Genomic DNA, 17,996 nt, shown 5'->3' with positions numbered 1-17,996 from the left:
TGATTTTATGGATGTAATAATAGGTTGCAAATAACTTCTGGTGAATAAAATAGTGAACAGTTTACAGAAGGCAACCTTAAGACTTCCAGGGCAATCAGTCCTTGATTTCAGCCACGTTGGTGTGATGCTAACACTGAGAATCTTATATGCTGTTATGAGCTTAGTTTAGTTCCAGACACTGTTCCAAGCTTCTTTTGCTTTAGTTTTAGTTAAATTGGCTAATTTAAGATTCACTGGCTTTTTAAAAAAAAAATTATTGCAAGAAAAGTAGGTAGAATCCAGAGAATGTAAAAAAACAAAAAACATTCTAAATCTTTATTAAGTAGATGCTAATAAAAGTGCTTTCTATAAAAAAAATGTACTTAATTAAGCTTGGTGTTGTAAAATCATGAGCTGACTTCAGAACATGTCTCACACAAATTAAAGGCCTTGTCTCCATATCATAGAAAGAAAGGGAAAGCTGTCCGTTGATTTTTTTTTTCTCCTGTACCACTTCCCTGTTGTAGATTATGCCATGGTCTCTGGAGCAGTTTTTTTCATTTCTCTGCCTCTTCCTTTCATAGGCTTAATTTTGCCCAAGTTTGGATCCACTTCAGATGTAATTACAGTGCTTTAATTAATGGTATACCTGTTTAAACATTGCTGTACACAAACATCAGAGTAATACAGCTTTTCAGAAATGGTTTATCCAAGGTTTTTGCCTTTGTAGATATATGGTGCAGTGGCCTGGAGTTCGGATACTTCGTCGCCAAGAACTTGATGCCTTCTTGGCTCAAGCTTTATCTCCAAAACTCTATGAACCTGACCAACTACAGGAACTAAAGGTGATTTCTGAAGTTGGCTTTTGTGGAGCATTTAATCCATATTAATTCAGGCGCTTTGTAGAGCAGTATCATTTTCTTTTGTCAATATTCTCTATTTTCATCTACTCGTTCAACAAAATAGTATGTGGACAGGAAGAATTTCTGCCTTCAACACCAGCTCAGAGTTAACCTGCAGATCATGAAATCTGCTTCAATTTTCAATGAAATGTGCTGGTTTTTTGCTTTTCTTTACCTGATACTGTATTCATTTTTACGTTTTATATCAGTGGCTTTCAGACTTCTAACCTTTAAATCATCACTTTTTCATTTCATTTTGTCTTTTGCTAAAGAATGCCTGCATGTCTCCACAAGATTCCTATTTGTAGCTGAGTATTATGAGGCATATCTTAATGTCTGAAAATGCATCCTAGGATAAGCCCAAAGACTGCCATCTATGTACTCCAAGGGTAAATCAGTAATATCAGAAAAATTGTTACCTAGGCATATTGATCATGGTTACTAGTCTACTATATGGTAACAGGATAGAATTAAATCCTATTACCAGTTTTCATTTTCATTTGAATTTCTCCATTTAAAGTAATTATATTAATATTATTAAAATGAAAATTTACTACCACATTTTAAAATTCAGTCATGGCCTTGTTCAAATATATTAAGCATCCATTTTCAGTAAAGTATTTATAGATAGATGCATGGTAGATACTGAAAGCTCCTGTTGCACTCAAGCACTATTAATTAAATACTAGGTCACCTACGTATTAATGACATCTACAAGACATTTCTTTTCAAACTCACAGAAAAACAGTATTTTGCCCAATAATTTTTGCTTCAGAAGTATTTAAGTGGTTTACTTTAAAGTCCTTGCAAACTTTGTAGAAAAAGTTAAATAACAAGTTAATCTCCCTACTTTGTCTACAACCAGACACAGTTCCTTAATGGAAATGACATTCATGATCAAAAAGTTTAAATAAATATTTGATAGGCTAAAGGATCTGCATAGGGGGGTGTGTATACCTTTTATTAGACAATATTTGAATCTCAACTGAAAGCTTTAAATTAGGGGAATCAGGGATTAGGTATCTGGCTAGAAGACTAAATACATGGTTTATCTAGTTATGTGCTTTAAGTAAAGTGCCGCTTCTCTGTCTTCTCACCAACAAGAGCTGGTGTTGGCAGATGCTTGTAAGCTGTGGCTTCATTTACAGTGGACATGGGGAAATGCATGGAGTGGGCAAAATCCACTTTTGAAGTGCAAGCGTAAAAAAATCTGCATTTCCTCCACTCAGATAGGACAGCAGACAGGAGAGAGTTCCACCCTGGACTTCATCCAGTCTTTGGTGGATTTACCCACTTGGATTTCAATCAAGGGTTTTCAATCAGTCTTTTAAAAGGTTATTTGAATTAGCCTCTCTTACCAAGGAACCCCAATACACTTATGCCCATGTTATGGAAACCACTGACATCATTTTCCATACCAAAGATGTTCTAAAAAGTCTCATAATAAGACATAATTAATGCATAATCTCAAAAGATTCTCAAGCCAGTTTAGATATAGAAAATAATAACATTCAAATCATTCAGCAGAAAGGGTTTGTGATTTTTTTTGTTAAACTGAGCTTTTTGATGAAGATTTTGTCCCATCTATATGGGTAATTTTTGTTTTTGCTTGTCTTGCCTCTTTCTGTAGAACTTCCCTTTCCTCCCCTTCCCCACTTTTCTGTCTTTTTCTCAGCAACCGCTCACTGCTTTCCTGCTAACAACTTGTACTTCCTTAGGGAGGCCTACCTCACACCATGGCTCTATCGTCTGATATAGGCTAGCGTTGAAGACAGGATGCTGGGCTAAATTGATCATTGGCCAGACCCAGTAAGGCAGTATTTGTATTCTGAATGTAAATTACCCCAGTTAAATCAGTATGAGCTTAGAATTACAGGTGAGTGACTTGGAAAAGAACCATACCTGGATGACAGTAAATCTCAAATTTTGTCCAACAATAAAAGGCTGAATTCATCTTGTTGACTTGTACTTTCATTTTCAAAATTCAAGCATGTAGAATAATTATGTATACACAGTCTATTTTATTAGCAAGTCAGGTTTGTCAGAACTAGCATACTATTTTCAGTCAACAGTAATGCATGCTATGTAATACTTAATGGCATGCTGTGCACATCATATAGCACTTCATTTTCATAATGCTACTGTATTTATTGCAGTTATGACACTCTCACCATAAGTTTGTTTGTATAGACATTCCTATACAAACAGACACTTTGGAAGTACCTTGAGAATTTGATCTAACTGCTCTTGTTCTGTAAACCCATCCCTGATATATATAAATCTACATTTAAGAATTTGAATGTTCTGGCCTAATCATTTCTTCCCTTGGATCCTTCAAGTGTATTAGACTTCAGCTTTGGTATTTCCTAGACAACATGGTCATTGGCTGTGCTGGTTAGGATTTGTGGAAGCTGAAGTCTAAAACCCTTGGATAGCATCTAATTATTGTCCAGTTTCAAAACAAAGGCTGATATTGATGGATTGTTGTACCAATGTAAAGTTACTTAACATTTGACACATGGAATCCAAATGTACACTTATGACGATAAAAGGATGTTTGGTCTATTGGAAACTTTTGCTAATGGAAGGTGAAAGGATCTGATTGTTACCAGTCTCCTACTTCCCAAAGCTACCTCCCATTCTGTACAAATCTTTCAGTGTGTATTTCCAGAGCTACAGCAAGGCAAAGAACAGACAAAATATTTCCTCCTCTCTTTCCAAGAGCAAAACTTGATAGTACACTTGTTAATTCAGTCCTGTATAAATATGTCAGAGATAGTCATGTTACTAATAGCTACCAAGGTGTATATGGATATTTCCCTATCTTTAATTTTTAAAGGATTCCTTTAATTTAAAAAAAGGAAAGCTGGCATGCTACAAAAGAAAGCTCCAGCTTTTAGCATCATCTTTATTTAGCATCATGTCTCTGTGCTCCACGCAGGCTCCACAGACATTCTTAGAAAACAAAAATGGCAGGTAAATGTAGCTCTGTGCTAAATTTAGATGTGTATCTTCCTGCTACCCAAAGCTAAAGAGAGTTGGCAGACAGTACTGTTTGGCAAAGGTTTTTGTGTCTTATAGTGGCAGCCATTTTATAATTAGGCAAATCTCCACCTGTGGCACCCATTTTGTAAATAAGAAAGCCTCTACTCATGGAAGCCATGTTTTGAGAATACACGCAGCAAAGTTTCAAGAATCAAACATCCTGACCAGCCTGAAAAGCTTGCTTACCCCTGCAGTAGACTATTAGAATTCTTTCACACGTAAATTAGTTCTAAGCTATTTTTTCTCTGTGTAGAAAATCCAGTCATATCTTGGGCTTTGCTTCTTGAGGAGTCTGAACACTGGATCATCCATCAGTTGTAATAGGTAGCAGCTCCTCTGGTCCTTAACTGAGAAAAGGAGAGAAATAATTGGAGCTTTATAAATGGGTCTGGCTACAAAGCCACCCCAGTTTTCTTTTATAATACCAGTCTTGTAAAAAAATGGAAAGGCATGTGTTATGTTTATCAATGTTGCTAAATATTATATTGTAACAAAAAAGAATATGCCTAAACCTTCACTGCAAATATTTGCTATTCTGTTAGTTGGATAGTGATTTCCATCACTGATTTCCATAATATGTCTCTGCAAGTTTTTCCCACAATAAAATCAATTTATTTTAAATATTTTCTTGCCTACTGAGGCATTCTTGCATTTTGCCTTGCCTTTGGGACATGTTCTTCTCTAGCATTATCATGGTAGCAGTGGTGTAGCTAAACTAATCACACCACTGTTCAGGATTGTCAGTAATTGGGACAAATTATATTCTTTTTGAAAGAGGCAAGAGACATGCTATATTCCAATAACTAAAGCAGGCGTGGGCAACTTTTCAGCAGCTACAGACTGCAGTTATCATTTGGGGAGAATCAAGTGCTACAGTGAGCAACATTTCATAAGTGAACGGAACTCAATTTGTGGGGATTTTCCTTTTGAACTGTGATTTGCCTATTTTAGGCAATTTAGGCTTGCCATTCAGTTTTCATGTTTCCAGACGTTAGTTTTCAGCTACCATGTTGAAAGTGGGCTTGGGTGGGTACAAAAGGGAGCTTGGAGACCTTATGCAGCCCTGGTACTGCAGGCTGTCTATCCTTAAGTAAGTTAGGACTTCTGTGATGTGGGGGGAGCAAGCATCTCTTCTTAAAGTCAGTCTTGTGCAAGGTTGGCAGGAGAGGGAGAGAGAAACTAGCATAGGCATCCAAATAGTTTAACACGCATTGCTATTTAGATATCTGTGCAAGTGTCTCTTTCTTTCATAATGGGCTAGTGGTAGAAGAAAGCTAAAGGCTCCCTTAAGTCAGGCTCAGCTCCTGGTAACTCCACAGGCACATCCATGTACTTCTTTTGGCAACAATATGGAAATGCCATAATTTCTTCCATAATAGTTTTTCCCAGTATAGCTTACAGCTCTGGTGTAGTTTTCCTGGTGGTTCTCCATCCAGGTACTAGCCAGGTCTGATTCTGCTTAGCTTTGGGTGAGGTGTGGAAATCAGCCAGTGTTGGCTAAGTGCTATGAATATTAAAATACAATTTCCAAATTCACGTGCATTCACAGATTTTTGTGGCATTTGCCCACTAATATAATACAAAGAATAGCTAAGCAAACTGTATGTTTCATGGGCTGTTTCAGCAGACTGTTAAGCAAGAATGACTGCTTAACAGCAGTGACTGCAAAAATTCATGGCTATATCTTTTTAAAAGCATTATTTAAATTTATTTTAACACTTTGTCTATAACTTAATTCTTGAATCTTGGATCCTTGTATAGTCTTTAATCAATAAAGTTCTACACTTTTGTTTTTAAGATTGAAAACCTAGATCCTCGAGGAATTCAGCTCTCAGCATTGTTTATGAGTGGTGTTGACATGGCATTGTTTGCCAATGATGCTTGTGGGCAGCCAATTCCATGGGAGCATTGTTGTCCATGGATGTACTTTGATGGGAAGTTGTTCCAGACCAAGCTCATCAAAGCAAGCCGGGAGAAAGCTCCCCTCATTGACCTCTGTGATGGTCAGGTAATGTTGGTCCTGAGATGTGCGCTATGCCTTATTGAGTGTGTGTGTGTGTGTGTGTGTGGACAAATTAGGCAGGTAGGTAGATGTACAATATTATTGTTTTTTGTAATGAGCTTGAATTCATTTGTAGGCAGGGGGTTTTAGCCTAAGGGCAAATGTGTATTTAAACATATGCTACAATGTATTATTTATCTGACAGGTTGTATCCTGCTAAAGGCTTGCTTGAATATAGATTGTGTGTGTGTATGCAAGTAAAGAAGTTAATCCTTGATTTTTTAAATTCTTAAAATGATGATAATTATTTTGTACTGCAGTGTATTGGATTGATTTGGAAGAATATTTTTTTTTATTTATTACTTCCATTTATATGGCAGCCCATCTCAAATTCATGACTCTGGGTGGCTAACAACGGTTAGTTTGTATCATTTTAGTATAGAGGATGGACATAATGTAGGTGATCTGTAAAACATGTAAGTTTGTTAATACTCTCTTCCTTACTTGTTACCATGTAAGTGGTCCAGATGCTGCTCTCCCTTTTTTGTCAGCTAGGATGCAGTGTTTCTTTTAAAAAAAGAGTTTCCAAGTAGGTAGAGATGGTATTATTCGCTTCCAGGAGAGCCTGTCTGTCTTTGACAGTCCTGTATAACTAAAAATCAAATAATCAGAATCCTGTGTGTACTATTTTGAAAGATTTTTAAAGCTTGCAAATCAACCTGGGTATTATGACAAACTGTCTTCATTTTCCAAAACATAAACAACAAACAGAAAATACACTGTTTTCAAGATTTTTTTTAAGAAAATGAAACACTACATGGAAAATAATTTCTTGTTACAGGGAGATAATTCGGTGATGTCTTGATTTTCTGTCCCCTAGTGTTTCATGTTTGCAAATACTGTCAGCTAGCTACCTGCTTTCAATAATGTCATTTAGAAATGTATAAATACACTTGTATTTGTATTCATAGTATAAATATGTTGTGCCATATTGTTTGTTGTAGGCTGAACAAGCTGCCAAGGTAGAAAAGATGCGCCAGAGCATCCTTGAAGGTTTAAATTTCTCCAGGCAAAACCATCCACTCCCTTTCCCACCACCACCTGCCATGCCTTTCTATCCAGCTTCTGTTTATCCTCGACACTTTGGGCCAGTTCCACCTCAGGGCAGAGGCAGAGGCTTCGCTGGTAAGACTACTTTGCTGTTAGACTGTTAATCCAAGATAAATTAATGGGAGCTTGTATTAGGGCCTGTACATAGGGAGTATATAGTGGCTAAGATGTTGGACTATGATAGAAAGACTCAGGTTCACATCTCAGACCAATCTACCTCACAAGAGTTGTTGAGGGGAAAATGTAGAAATCCTAAGTTTATCACCTACAGCGCTGGGAGGAAAGGTGGGATATCAGTCGAGCAGATCAATAAATACAGAGGTTTCTACTAGCTTACCATCTGTATCAATTATATAGCTGCCAGTTGGGTATTGACTAATATAAACATGTCTAGTGTTAGCCTAATAGTAAATAAAATTGGCTGTATCATATTGGTTCAGTCCAGTGACAGGAAAAATAGCTGCCAGCATTATCCCACAAATGGTTTCACTAGAGTTCATTAAGAATTAGAAGACAAATGCTATAGCAATTTTCAAATTATAATGTGTGCAAAAAGCTTCACAAGCAGAAATTCCTATTCAAATTTAGTTCTTGCGAGCAAAGACCATTTCTGCATGGATCCAACACTATATCTACAACTAGAATTTCATTATTGGAAGATACATTAAGGAAAAATGCTATATTTTGGAAGAAAAAGCATACATTTAACTTTAACCATAAAGCCCTTAGGAAAATTGAATTGACAAAACCTTTAAATAGGTAAGTTGATTCAAATTTACCTTGAAAGCTGTTTACAGAAAGAGAGAGAGATTCCAGTCTAGAGAATACCAAATTTAAATATGTAATTTAATTATGTTTTAGGTTTTTAAAATATAAATCATCCATCTCATCATTTAAGAGTAGGTATTAGTTTATTTAAAAAACCCTTATGTATAACATCTGCATGCATCTATGAATTGACAACCCAAAAGAGATTGATTGATTGATTGATTAATTGAATAGATTTAGGTGCCACCTGACTCCAAAATGAGGCTGGGCAGCTCACAATTTTAAAAAGTAGCAGTATTAAAAAATGCACAATACAATATAAATAAACAAGACAGCATATGTCCAAACAGTACTATATCTCTATCCCTATCCCTATATCTATCCCTATATCTGTATCTATATCTATCTGTACATACATACATATATACATATACACACATACATACACATATATACATACATACACACACATATACGCGTACAAACATGTTTAACAGAGGAATGACATTTGCCCTACCCCAAGAATGTTGTTGTCCCAAAAAGAAAAACCGTATATATGACTATAATTTGTTTCAGTTCAAAGCTTGTTAAATAACAGCAGTTTGTACTGGCGATTTGTCTGCCATAATTTTGAAACTGAAGTTATTTATGGGGCAGGGTTGGGACATTGTTTTTAGCATTTTGCTCTTTGAAACACCCCAAAATAGAGAAAGTCAGACTGATTTTGTGGGAGGGATCAAGGTTTTTAAGCGGAACGTACAGAGCATAGGGGGTGTCATGAACATCTTTCAAGCCTCTCTCTTCACAAACCTTATCCAAATGGGAAAGAATGGTTGAAAAGCTGACCCTGCCCAATCTCAGTATGCTCTGGGGCAGCTGAACCCATCTTAAAGCAATATATCCCATTTAAAAGCAATATATCCCAAAGGACATTAAGAAAGAGACCTTTGTCTTCTTGTGGACCTGCAAACTATTGGATCTTTTTAACCTGCAAACTATTGGATCTTTGTAAAAGAAGTTGAACTTAGTAGTTTCTCCTGAATCTTTATTAGTCTGGGAACTAATCCTTACAGAAGTCCTTATACATGTGTCCTCTTTAAATTTTAACTGTATATTTATTTATTGTTTTAATATGTTGTAAGCCGCCCAGAGTCCCCCATTGGGGGGAGATGGCCGGGGACAAAATAAATAAATGAATGAATGAATGAATGAATGAATGAATGAATGAATGAATGAATGAATAAATAAATAGATAGATAGATAAATAAATAAATAAATAAATAAATAAATAAATGCATCTAGCATCAATGTTAATATATAATGAGTCCAGCAAATTCCTCTGTTTCTGGCTTGATGTTGCTGCTCAATTAGTATATTATCATCCATCAGCCATGGAAACTGTGGTGAAAGAAGCAGAGGTCAGGGACTAATTCCATGGGACAATTCTGATCTGTCCCCCTCCCTTCCACAGGAGTCTATGGTTTTGGGGGCCCTTATGGGGAAACGGTTGCAGCAGGCGCTTATCGGACCTTCCGAGTGACTGCCACAGGAGGACACTCCGGAGCTTTCTCTGGCGGGGACGGCAACAGGACTAGCAAGTTTCAGGGCGGTAATACTACCAATCCCCTTTTCTTATTGCTCACAGCAACAGTGCGCTGACCTGAACTTTCCATCATTCATTGTATGAGTTTGTGTTTCCAAAATAAAACACATGCTTTAAAGAAAGAGTTCTCCCATTTTCTTCAATGCATGTATGTGGAAAGATGGAATAGAAAATTCCTACACTTTAATTACTTTTCACAGATTCCTATGTGCCCTCTAAATCAAAGATCTATTTAATCTACACTTAAAGGTAAGGATGTCCTCAGACTGAGCTCAGGCCCTGGTGATTACAGCCATGCAGTTTTCTTTGTAGTGTTGTGGAAGTGATTTGCCACTGTCTTTTGCTGAAGCACTTTGCCAACTCCCTAGTAGTCTCCCATCCATGAACTAACCAGCCTAACCTTGCTAAGCTCTTGAGATCAGGCCGAGTTGGTTTGATACTGCACTTGCCATCTAGTGCTTAGCAGCCTAATGTAGCAGCTAGTGTGCTATTACCAGATAACAAGGTACAAAGAAGAATGAAATTCTCTGACCATATCAACATTGTAGTCATTAGTAAATTTACATTTACATTACTTCTGGTTCTAACTACTTTTAACCTTTTTGCTATTAGTTTAATTAGTCATGTATAGCTAATGTTCCTTCCTTAGATCTTTGGAAATGATTGTTCTAAACTAAAGTAGCAAATTGTACTAATAGATACAAATATTCAAGTTTAACATTAGATGCATTTTGAAAGGAAAGCTTTCTGAAGGTTTTAGAATGCATCTGTAGCTTGTTTCAGTGTTTTAAATATTAGTTAATGCAACTTTCCTTTTTGATAAATATGAAACATCTGAGATTCTCGCAGCAACGTTGAAAATTATACTTGTAGATTTTTTTTTCTTCCACATTATTCAGTAGGAAAGTCTGAAACAACTGGGTTAAAAGTCCAAATACTTCCTTTGAAATAACAGGACTACCCTGGCTAGTTTACATGTTAGCAGCTCCTAGTCATTCACTTATACACCAGCAAACCCCAAACTACTCTTTATTTACAACAGGACAGGGCTTGTGGAAGCTTACATTGGGGCAGGAAAGTTTGGGATCCAAAACAGGTCATTTACCCAAATGTGATTTCGGAATCATAAACTCATATTGTACTGCATTCATTTCACAACAGTTAATGAATTGGATGCAGCATTTTGTCTGTACTTGCTGTGCCACTGACCTCAGTGGCCCCACACCTTACTTTGTCACAAAGCTATGCAGGTATGTGCAAGAACTCACTCTTAAAAAAGAAAAGCTGTTTTTCAGAGGTAATAAATTCCTCCATTTAAATTTCCATTGCAGAGTAACACCTCTTTAAATCTTGGTTTAGGTGTCCAACCTATTCCTTCTCAGGGAGGGAAGCTGGAAATAGCTGGCACTGTGGTGGGCCATTGGGCTGGAAGCAGACGTGGTCGAGGAGGAAGCAGAGGGCCATTTCCTCTGCAGGTGGTTTCTGTTGGCGGGCCAAGAGGGTAAGCAAAAATGAACATTGCATTTATGTTTGGATTAATTAAAAAGAGATGCTTGCTGGATTTTGACTTGATTATGATATAGCAGTGGTGACTGTCCAGTGAGCAAACATTGGTTTGCAGGTATTGGCTCAACTGCTTAGAATGTAAAAATAAAGAGAGATGTCATTGTTTGCTATGTCACTACTAGTGGTTTTACCTGTGAACTTCCTTCATGGGTCAATGAAATTGGCATAAATCTGTGAAGCTTTTCTCAACATAGAAGGCCACATTGCTGACTGTGAATTTACTGAAAACTCTCTAAGGTTTAAAAATTATTGTAGTATACCAATATTGAAAGACAAAATAGGCAATCTAGTCCTGGGAGAATTTTAAAAATTAATATATCATGCTAATTTATGGTGAATGTAGAATCCATCCAAGACACATTCTAGAGAATACAGATTCTCAGTCCACATCTCTGTGAGCAAGGGGTGGCTTCTTGTCATATACAGAGTCAGATCACCTCAGCCCCTCCTTCTGGTTATAGAAAAGAGGTTATTTTTTGAAAAATGAGCACAGAAACTGGGTGAAGAACATGGCACCCTGTGTTCGTAGCACTTCTGATTAATATTGGAATCTCCAAGCAACTGGACAAGTCCAAAAATTGAAGCAGAGGACCATCTGCTTCAGGAATCCTTCTGTTTCTATAGAAATAGATGGCCAGGAATTTGTGCTAGGTTTTTTATTTCTAAAGACTTTGTGATGTTCAGTTTAATCCATCATGCATATTTCAAACTAGTTTCACGAAGATACTTTTTTTTCTTCAGAATTGTGTTGTTATTTGTAATATTTAGGCAGAGAGTTCTTCATCTGTAGTAGACCACCCACCACTTTGGGGTCTCTAGAGAAAATTAATCACGACACCTGCATGCACCTTGGTTAGGAGGTGACTACAGTAGCTTTTGGATTTTGACTTTTTAATGGAAAGAAAGGCAGCACGGGAAGGGAAAGATTTATCTCTCACAGCATACCAGGGCTAGGGGTGGGTACCAGGTATGGCACCCCCCAAAAGATAGTGGGTGGCATCAGAAACAAGCCACTGCCCCAAAGAAGTATTCAGGAGATGGGATTAGGGTGTGAAGAACCTGTGGGAGTGGAGTTTGGTAAGTTTATAATGTAAAATCATTACAGTGGACTACTGCAATGCACTCTACATGGGGCTGACCTTAAAGAGCATTTGGAAACTTCGGCTGGTGCAGAATATGGTGGCATGGGCAGTTAGGGGCACTTGTTGTTCAGGATATGTGTCATCATGAGGTGCATAGGCTATCAGTGTGCTTCTTGGTGCAATTCCAGGTGCTCGTAGTCACCTTCATGTCTTGGGGCCAGGTTACTTACAGGACCATCTCTCCCCAGTTGTTTCTACCCATCCTATCTGGTTGAGCAGGAGGGGCATACTCCAGGTCCTGTCTGCTAAGAAGTGTCATTTGGTGGGGCCCAGGAGAAGAACCTTTTCTACTGTAGTGCCTGCCCTCTGGAATACCATCCCTCCAGAGATCAGGTTGCCCTGACCATACTGGCCTCCCACAAGGCCTTGAAGACCTGGTTCTATGCTCAAGCTTCGGGCCCCGGGTATATCATAGAGCCAGTTTCCTGATTGTGTTAATTGTATGATCTTTTAAAAAATTGTCCTTGGCTGCTATGCTTTTTTATGTGATATTTTGTATGTGGTTTTATTATTGTTTGCTTCCCAGAGTCATGTATTTGAGATGGGCAGCCATGTAAATCCAATAAATAAATAAAATTACATTGCATTATAATTGGGAAATTAATGTTACTATAATTAGGAAATTAACCCTACTGCAATTAGAAAAATATAGCAGTGCTAGGGTGAGATTGCAAAAATTGAGTGGCAATTAAGAATTAATAAAGAAATACAATTGAATCTATTCAGAGGAAGTTTCTTCAACTCTAATCTTACAGTTAAGGCTGCTTAAGAATATGTTCTAGCTATGAGCATGATTTTATTCCAATATAAAATATATTATCAACAATTATTCAAATGAATGTAAACTTTTCTGTTGCTAGGTTAATTAGCTGTCAAGTAGGAAATGCATAATGTAAAGAGAAGAAATATTGCAAAGATAGAATTCATTCTATTAAAATAATAGGTTTTGGTTCCTTTCTGAAAATACAGAAAAACAACCATCTTTCTGGTTATGCATGGGAAATTGAATTCTACTGTATTTCCAGAGAAATTTATGAAGTTTAAACTTTTGTTTACCTTTTTCTGGTTCTATAAAGACGTCCTAGAGGAGTTATTTCGACACCAGTGATAAGAACGTTTGGCCGAGGAGGAAGATATTATGGGAGAGCTTATAAGAACCAGGGAGCTATTCAGGTAATGGAAACAAAATCAGGGATCAACTATTTTTGTTAATGTAAGTTAATGTTGCCTTGGGATTGTTGTTTTAAAAAGATATGTGCATTAGGCCAAACAGAGGATTAAGAAATCCATTTTTCTTGTAGTTTTCATTAAAAAATAAAAAAGCAGTGCCAAATTGTTGGGTGATATCAAAGTCTTACTTAGTATTCTATTTCCATAGTAACCAGTTAGTAAACCTGGACATTGTCCATTGGATATTTTATTATCAGGTATTAAGCCAGTTAATATGTCTGATGATGTGGATTGCAAATGGCTGTCTAACAAATGCCTGTTATTAACACTGCTTCCCAGACCGAAAATTACTGTTAGTATCATAGAATTTTTTTTTAAAACTTCAGACATTGTATTCTGTGTAATAAAAATCCCAAGAAATGCTAAATTTCAGTAATTTTCCTAAGTTGGTAACTCTTTCAGTTATATTTAACTAATCTCCTCCTTTGTTTTTGTTTTTTTATTATTTTTATTGTTAAAAAACAGGGCAAACCTCCTTACGCTGCTTCAGCAGAGGAAGTGGCCAAAGAACTTAAATCAAAATCAGAGGAAAGCAAGTCCTCTATTGTGTCTTCAGAAGGATCCCTGGCTGAAAATGGCATAATGAATGAGGAGAAACCAGCTTCCCAAATGAATGGGAGTGCAGCAGATGTCAGGGCTTCCAACCAGTCTGAAAGTGCCTTGAGTAATGACTCTAAAATGTGCAATACAAATCCTCACTTAAATGCACTAAATGCAGACAGTGTTTGCCATAAAGACGATGCTCTTGAGGCTACTGTCTTAAAAAAAGAAGAGTAAACTTATTTTTTATAGAGGGTGAAGGATGTTGGAAGGGTCAGGATTAGGAATATCTGGAAAGAAAGAGAGCCTACAGTTACGTACATTTTTTCCTTTCCGTAAGAGAAAAATGAGGACTTGGAAATTCGGATCCCTCTTGGATGTCAGAGATTTAAAGAACACATTTTTAGTTTTAACCAGTTGTAGTCAAAATGCTACAATACAATAAAAATGAAAGAGAATGAAGAGCATTTGACTCCCGCACTTAAAATGAAGTATACACAAAGTTTAAACTGGTTATGACAAAAGCTTGTAGTTTTTGTTTCTTGAAATATATTAAAAAGAAAAAGAAAAACAAATTTTGGCAGTCTTTCAGTATATATAGCTTAAAATATAATTTTTAGTACTTGGCACCATATGTATGCCATTATATTTGATTTTGCATTACTGTGTCACAAAGCTTTCCTTAAGGCTTTGATTTCTTGATTGGGGGGGAAAGGCACAACCACAGTTCTTTCTTTTCTTAAATTTCATCACTGTTGATGTGGTTCTTTTTATGTTTAAAATGTGCAAACTATCAAAATAAAAAAATTATAGAGTAATATTGGAGTTCTGCTGATTTTAAATATACATCATAATACTTTACAAGCAAGTTAAAATGGATTTAACTTGAAAATCATAGAAGATGCAAATGACCTTTTCAAAAGAAACACAATGTGTTCTGATACTTTTTGTGACTAATACCATGCATCCGTGATCAATGAACTATGTGGTTTTTGAATCAGACGTAGACCATTAGTACTACTATTTGAGCTAAACTTCTGCATGGTTCATAATTTTAAAGTGTGTAGTTAATATTATGCATGTTCTTGTCCTCTTTCTTCCATTCTTACAAGTACTGTGCCCATTTGCAAAACAAAAAAAAAGCTAATAATCAGTAATAGTCCTATAAAAGATGTTAACTATGTTTAGTCATTGACTGATCTTGCTCTAACCTTAAAATTTTGTGATTATTGACCTCTGTTGCATTTATTCTAAAACAAAAAAAAATTATCTAGCCGTTTTGAATATCAACGTTACCCTGGTGTACTCATTGCTGTATGCATTATTGTTCTCTGTTGCTGTTTTATGCCTTCATATTAGCAAATATGAAATTCTGTGGAAAAACAAAAAAAAAAAGCTTTGATCTTCAAGAAATACCCCCCTTCTGTAGCAGGAAACAAATGGCTTGTTCTTGAGAACTTTCCCATCAAGAATTTAGTATAAGCAAATATACCTGTATCATTTTGATGTTTTTGTTAGTGTTTCCAAACTTAATGTACTTCAGAATCAGAATCATTTCTTTATATTCGTTTTCATATAATTCTCCTGATGCTCTTCATCACACATTAGTGATCAGAAATGAGGTGTAATTCCCCATTCCCTGCCCGCAAGAGCTAAGTAGGTATCTTAATGTAAGTTGAAGGGAGTTCTGCCCCAACTCATGGATTGTGCAAGAATGAACTACTGTTGGGTTTGATTGGTTGTAGATGGATTGTGGTGTGGTGTATTTGAAGGCTATTGAATGCAACTTACAATGCTTAATAAAAATCTTTATTCTTTTAGTATAACATTGTGGTGTGGTGTCTTAGTTGTGTTTCCAGTAATTCTTTTTCTTTTTTTGTCATAACTTCTTAAATAGATATATATAAATAGATTTGAAGCAAGTCTTCAATATCACCAATTTTAATAGTTTATGATGAGCTCTAGAAATTATGATGCTTGTGACAACGAAGTAGAATAATGTTGAGCAGATGTTAAAATTTGATTTGAGAGCATAGATGGTTTTTGGTCATCAATACTCTTCCCCCTCGGGGGGTTTTATGTAAATGATAAATGTTTCTGTTGCAACATAATCACAAAATCCTTGAATACCCTGGAATATAAAAATGAATTCCACATTACCTTTCCATCATCAGGATTCAGAACTCTGCAAAATCCAGTGAATACTCATAATAAACCCTGCTACTTTGAGTTCCATAATGTGCCATAAAACATCTTGCCAGCAGCAACCAGTGATTTTGAGAGGACATATAACGTCATATCAGCACATGTCATATCATCATACATGGTTTGTAATTTGCTATGGAGCCTAAGCTAAGAGAACATTCAATTTCTGATTCCATTTCTGACAACAGCCTGGTGGTTCTGTATTTAATCCAATAGCAAAGCTATGGCATTCTCCACACAATCCAGGAAATGACTTCTTCACTTGTATCTAAATGCCATGGATAGTACAACTTTCCTAATGGTCTTTAATGAAACAAGGCTAACATGCAAACGTTCCAGGTACTGGAGATTACCTCCTGATTCAGTAGCTTCCCATCTTATTGTGCAAAGCTCATTTTGGGGGAGGATAACATCTCAAATGTGCATGGGGATTGGGACAGAAAATGAATTTAATTATTCATCAGCAGCTGCCATTTCCAAAGTGAGGTGTTCACCTTGGGGATGCCAGCAGTTTTATGTTAACTAATCAAGTGCTTGGTAGCTAGAAACTCATCTTCATTGTCAAGAGAAGGCAGCTGTTTCTTTATCTGGGTAAATAATTGTCTGGAATTAGTCTGCCTTTGTGCCTTTCTGTCATTTTTCTAGGCTGATAGGGAAAAACACATAGGAGAACCAAATCAGAGTAGATTGTAATAAGTGCACTGTGTTTCTGTCTTCTGGCTATCATCGATGGAGAAAAATCAGGAAGGGAAAGAAATACTGCTAAAGATAGTGAAGCAGCCATGACCACAGTCTTCCAAGTATTGTTTCTGATCCTCAGTTGTGTATTTTCCCCCATCCCCTGGTTTTCTCTACACCTCCTGCTCTTTTCCACTGTCCCCAAATTGTTACTGTTAGTGTGTATGCATTCAGTTAAAACATTAATAGCTATTTTTGTGCTGACTATGCTGAACTGCTTGTTTTTGGAGCAGACGTACTGTTTTAGTCCTTTGCTTCAAAGCTGCACTGAAGCAAATCTCCACCAATCATCTGGTGCACATTTCTGGGATGGCACTGCAAAGTGAAGGAGAAATCCACTCCACTCCATTGGTTTCCACCGTTCTGGTAGTGAATGGGCAGCACAAATTGCTACCTAGTGAATTAATAACAAGCTGCTTACAAATCCTGTAGAGTGAATAGATTCATTACAATAATAGAAGAAGAAATCTTAGAGTTGCCTAGGTCCTCCAAATCAAGTGCTCAGTAAAGGATTACCATTAGATAGCTATCCAAACTTCCACTTGAACATATCCAGTGAGAAGGAACCTTTCACCTCTGGCTAATTTTACTGTTGAATTATTTCTAACATTTAATTGAAATCTGCTCTCCTGTAACTTAAAATAACTATTCATGTTCTGCGCTCCAGAATGGTATTAAAGTAGTATTTTCCATCACATTTGGACACCAAGAGTAGCCTGAAGATGTATAAATTCTTTTAGCCTTTGTCCTCCATGACTTTGGAGGAAAACCAGGGAAAAATAAGAAGATAGGGATCAGCAATGGAGAAAGGAAAGTTCTGCTAGTATACTGTAGTTCTCTTCCAACTCAAGGATGGGTGGAGAAGACTTAACACAATCAACACATTTCACAGGATTCTGATTATTGTCCTTAACTTATAAGCCTTCCTTGTTTTTTCATTGCATTGGTTCTTCTTTTTTCCTCTCTACAAAAAAGGGAAAAAAATTATGAAAAGAGGGGCACAATAATTACATAATGCCTATGGATTAAAAGGAACCTTCAGGAGCCTCTTCTGCTAACTGTGGAGATTCAATGATTTTCTGAAAACCCAACAACAGTCTTCATTTTGCAGAAGACAACAACGTAGTTAGAGAAACATCTTTTCAAGTTCCAGCCTCTGGCAGTTA

General features: G+C 36.6%; 1 protein-coding gene across 2 annotated transcripts in view; it reads left to right on the top strand.

Annotated features, from left to right (window-relative positions):
* The window catches only part of FAM120A (family with sequence similarity 120 member A), a 59,555-nt gene extending 43,842 nt beyond the window's left edge, over window positions 1-15,713 (top strand). For both annotated transcript variants that reach the window (XM_015888333.3, XM_007429647.4), the window contains 7 exons: window positions 710-824; window positions 5,725-5,934; window positions 6,933-7,113; window positions 9,278-9,415; window positions 10,769-10,910; window positions 13,194-13,290; window positions 13,813-15,713. In XM_015888333.3, the coding sequence (XP_015743819.1) occupies window positions 710-824; window positions 5,725-5,934; window positions 6,933-7,113; window positions 9,278-9,415; window positions 10,769-10,910; window positions 13,194-13,290; window positions 13,813-14,124 (1,195 nt within the window). In that variant the 3' untranslated portion in view covers window positions 14,125-15,713. The remainder of the gene's footprint in view (window positions 1-709; window positions 825-5,724; window positions 5,935-6,932; window positions 7,114-9,277; window positions 9,416-10,768; window positions 10,911-13,193; window positions 13,291-13,812) is intronic.
* The last annotated feature ends 2,283 nt before the right edge of the window (window positions 15,714-17,996 follow it).

Source organism: Python bivittatus, unplaced genomic scaffold, assembly GCF_059951505.1.
Source record: "Python bivittatus isolate LINGU-HERP-01145 unplaced genomic scaffold, Pbiv_v1 ctg000080_np1212, whole genome shotgun sequence".
Lineage (NCBI taxonomy): Eukaryota > Metazoa > Chordata > Lepidosauria > Squamata > Pythonidae > Python > Python bivittatus.
The sequence above is the reverse complement of the archived record's forward strand: the minus strand, read 5'-3'. Positions and strand labels throughout refer to the sequence as shown.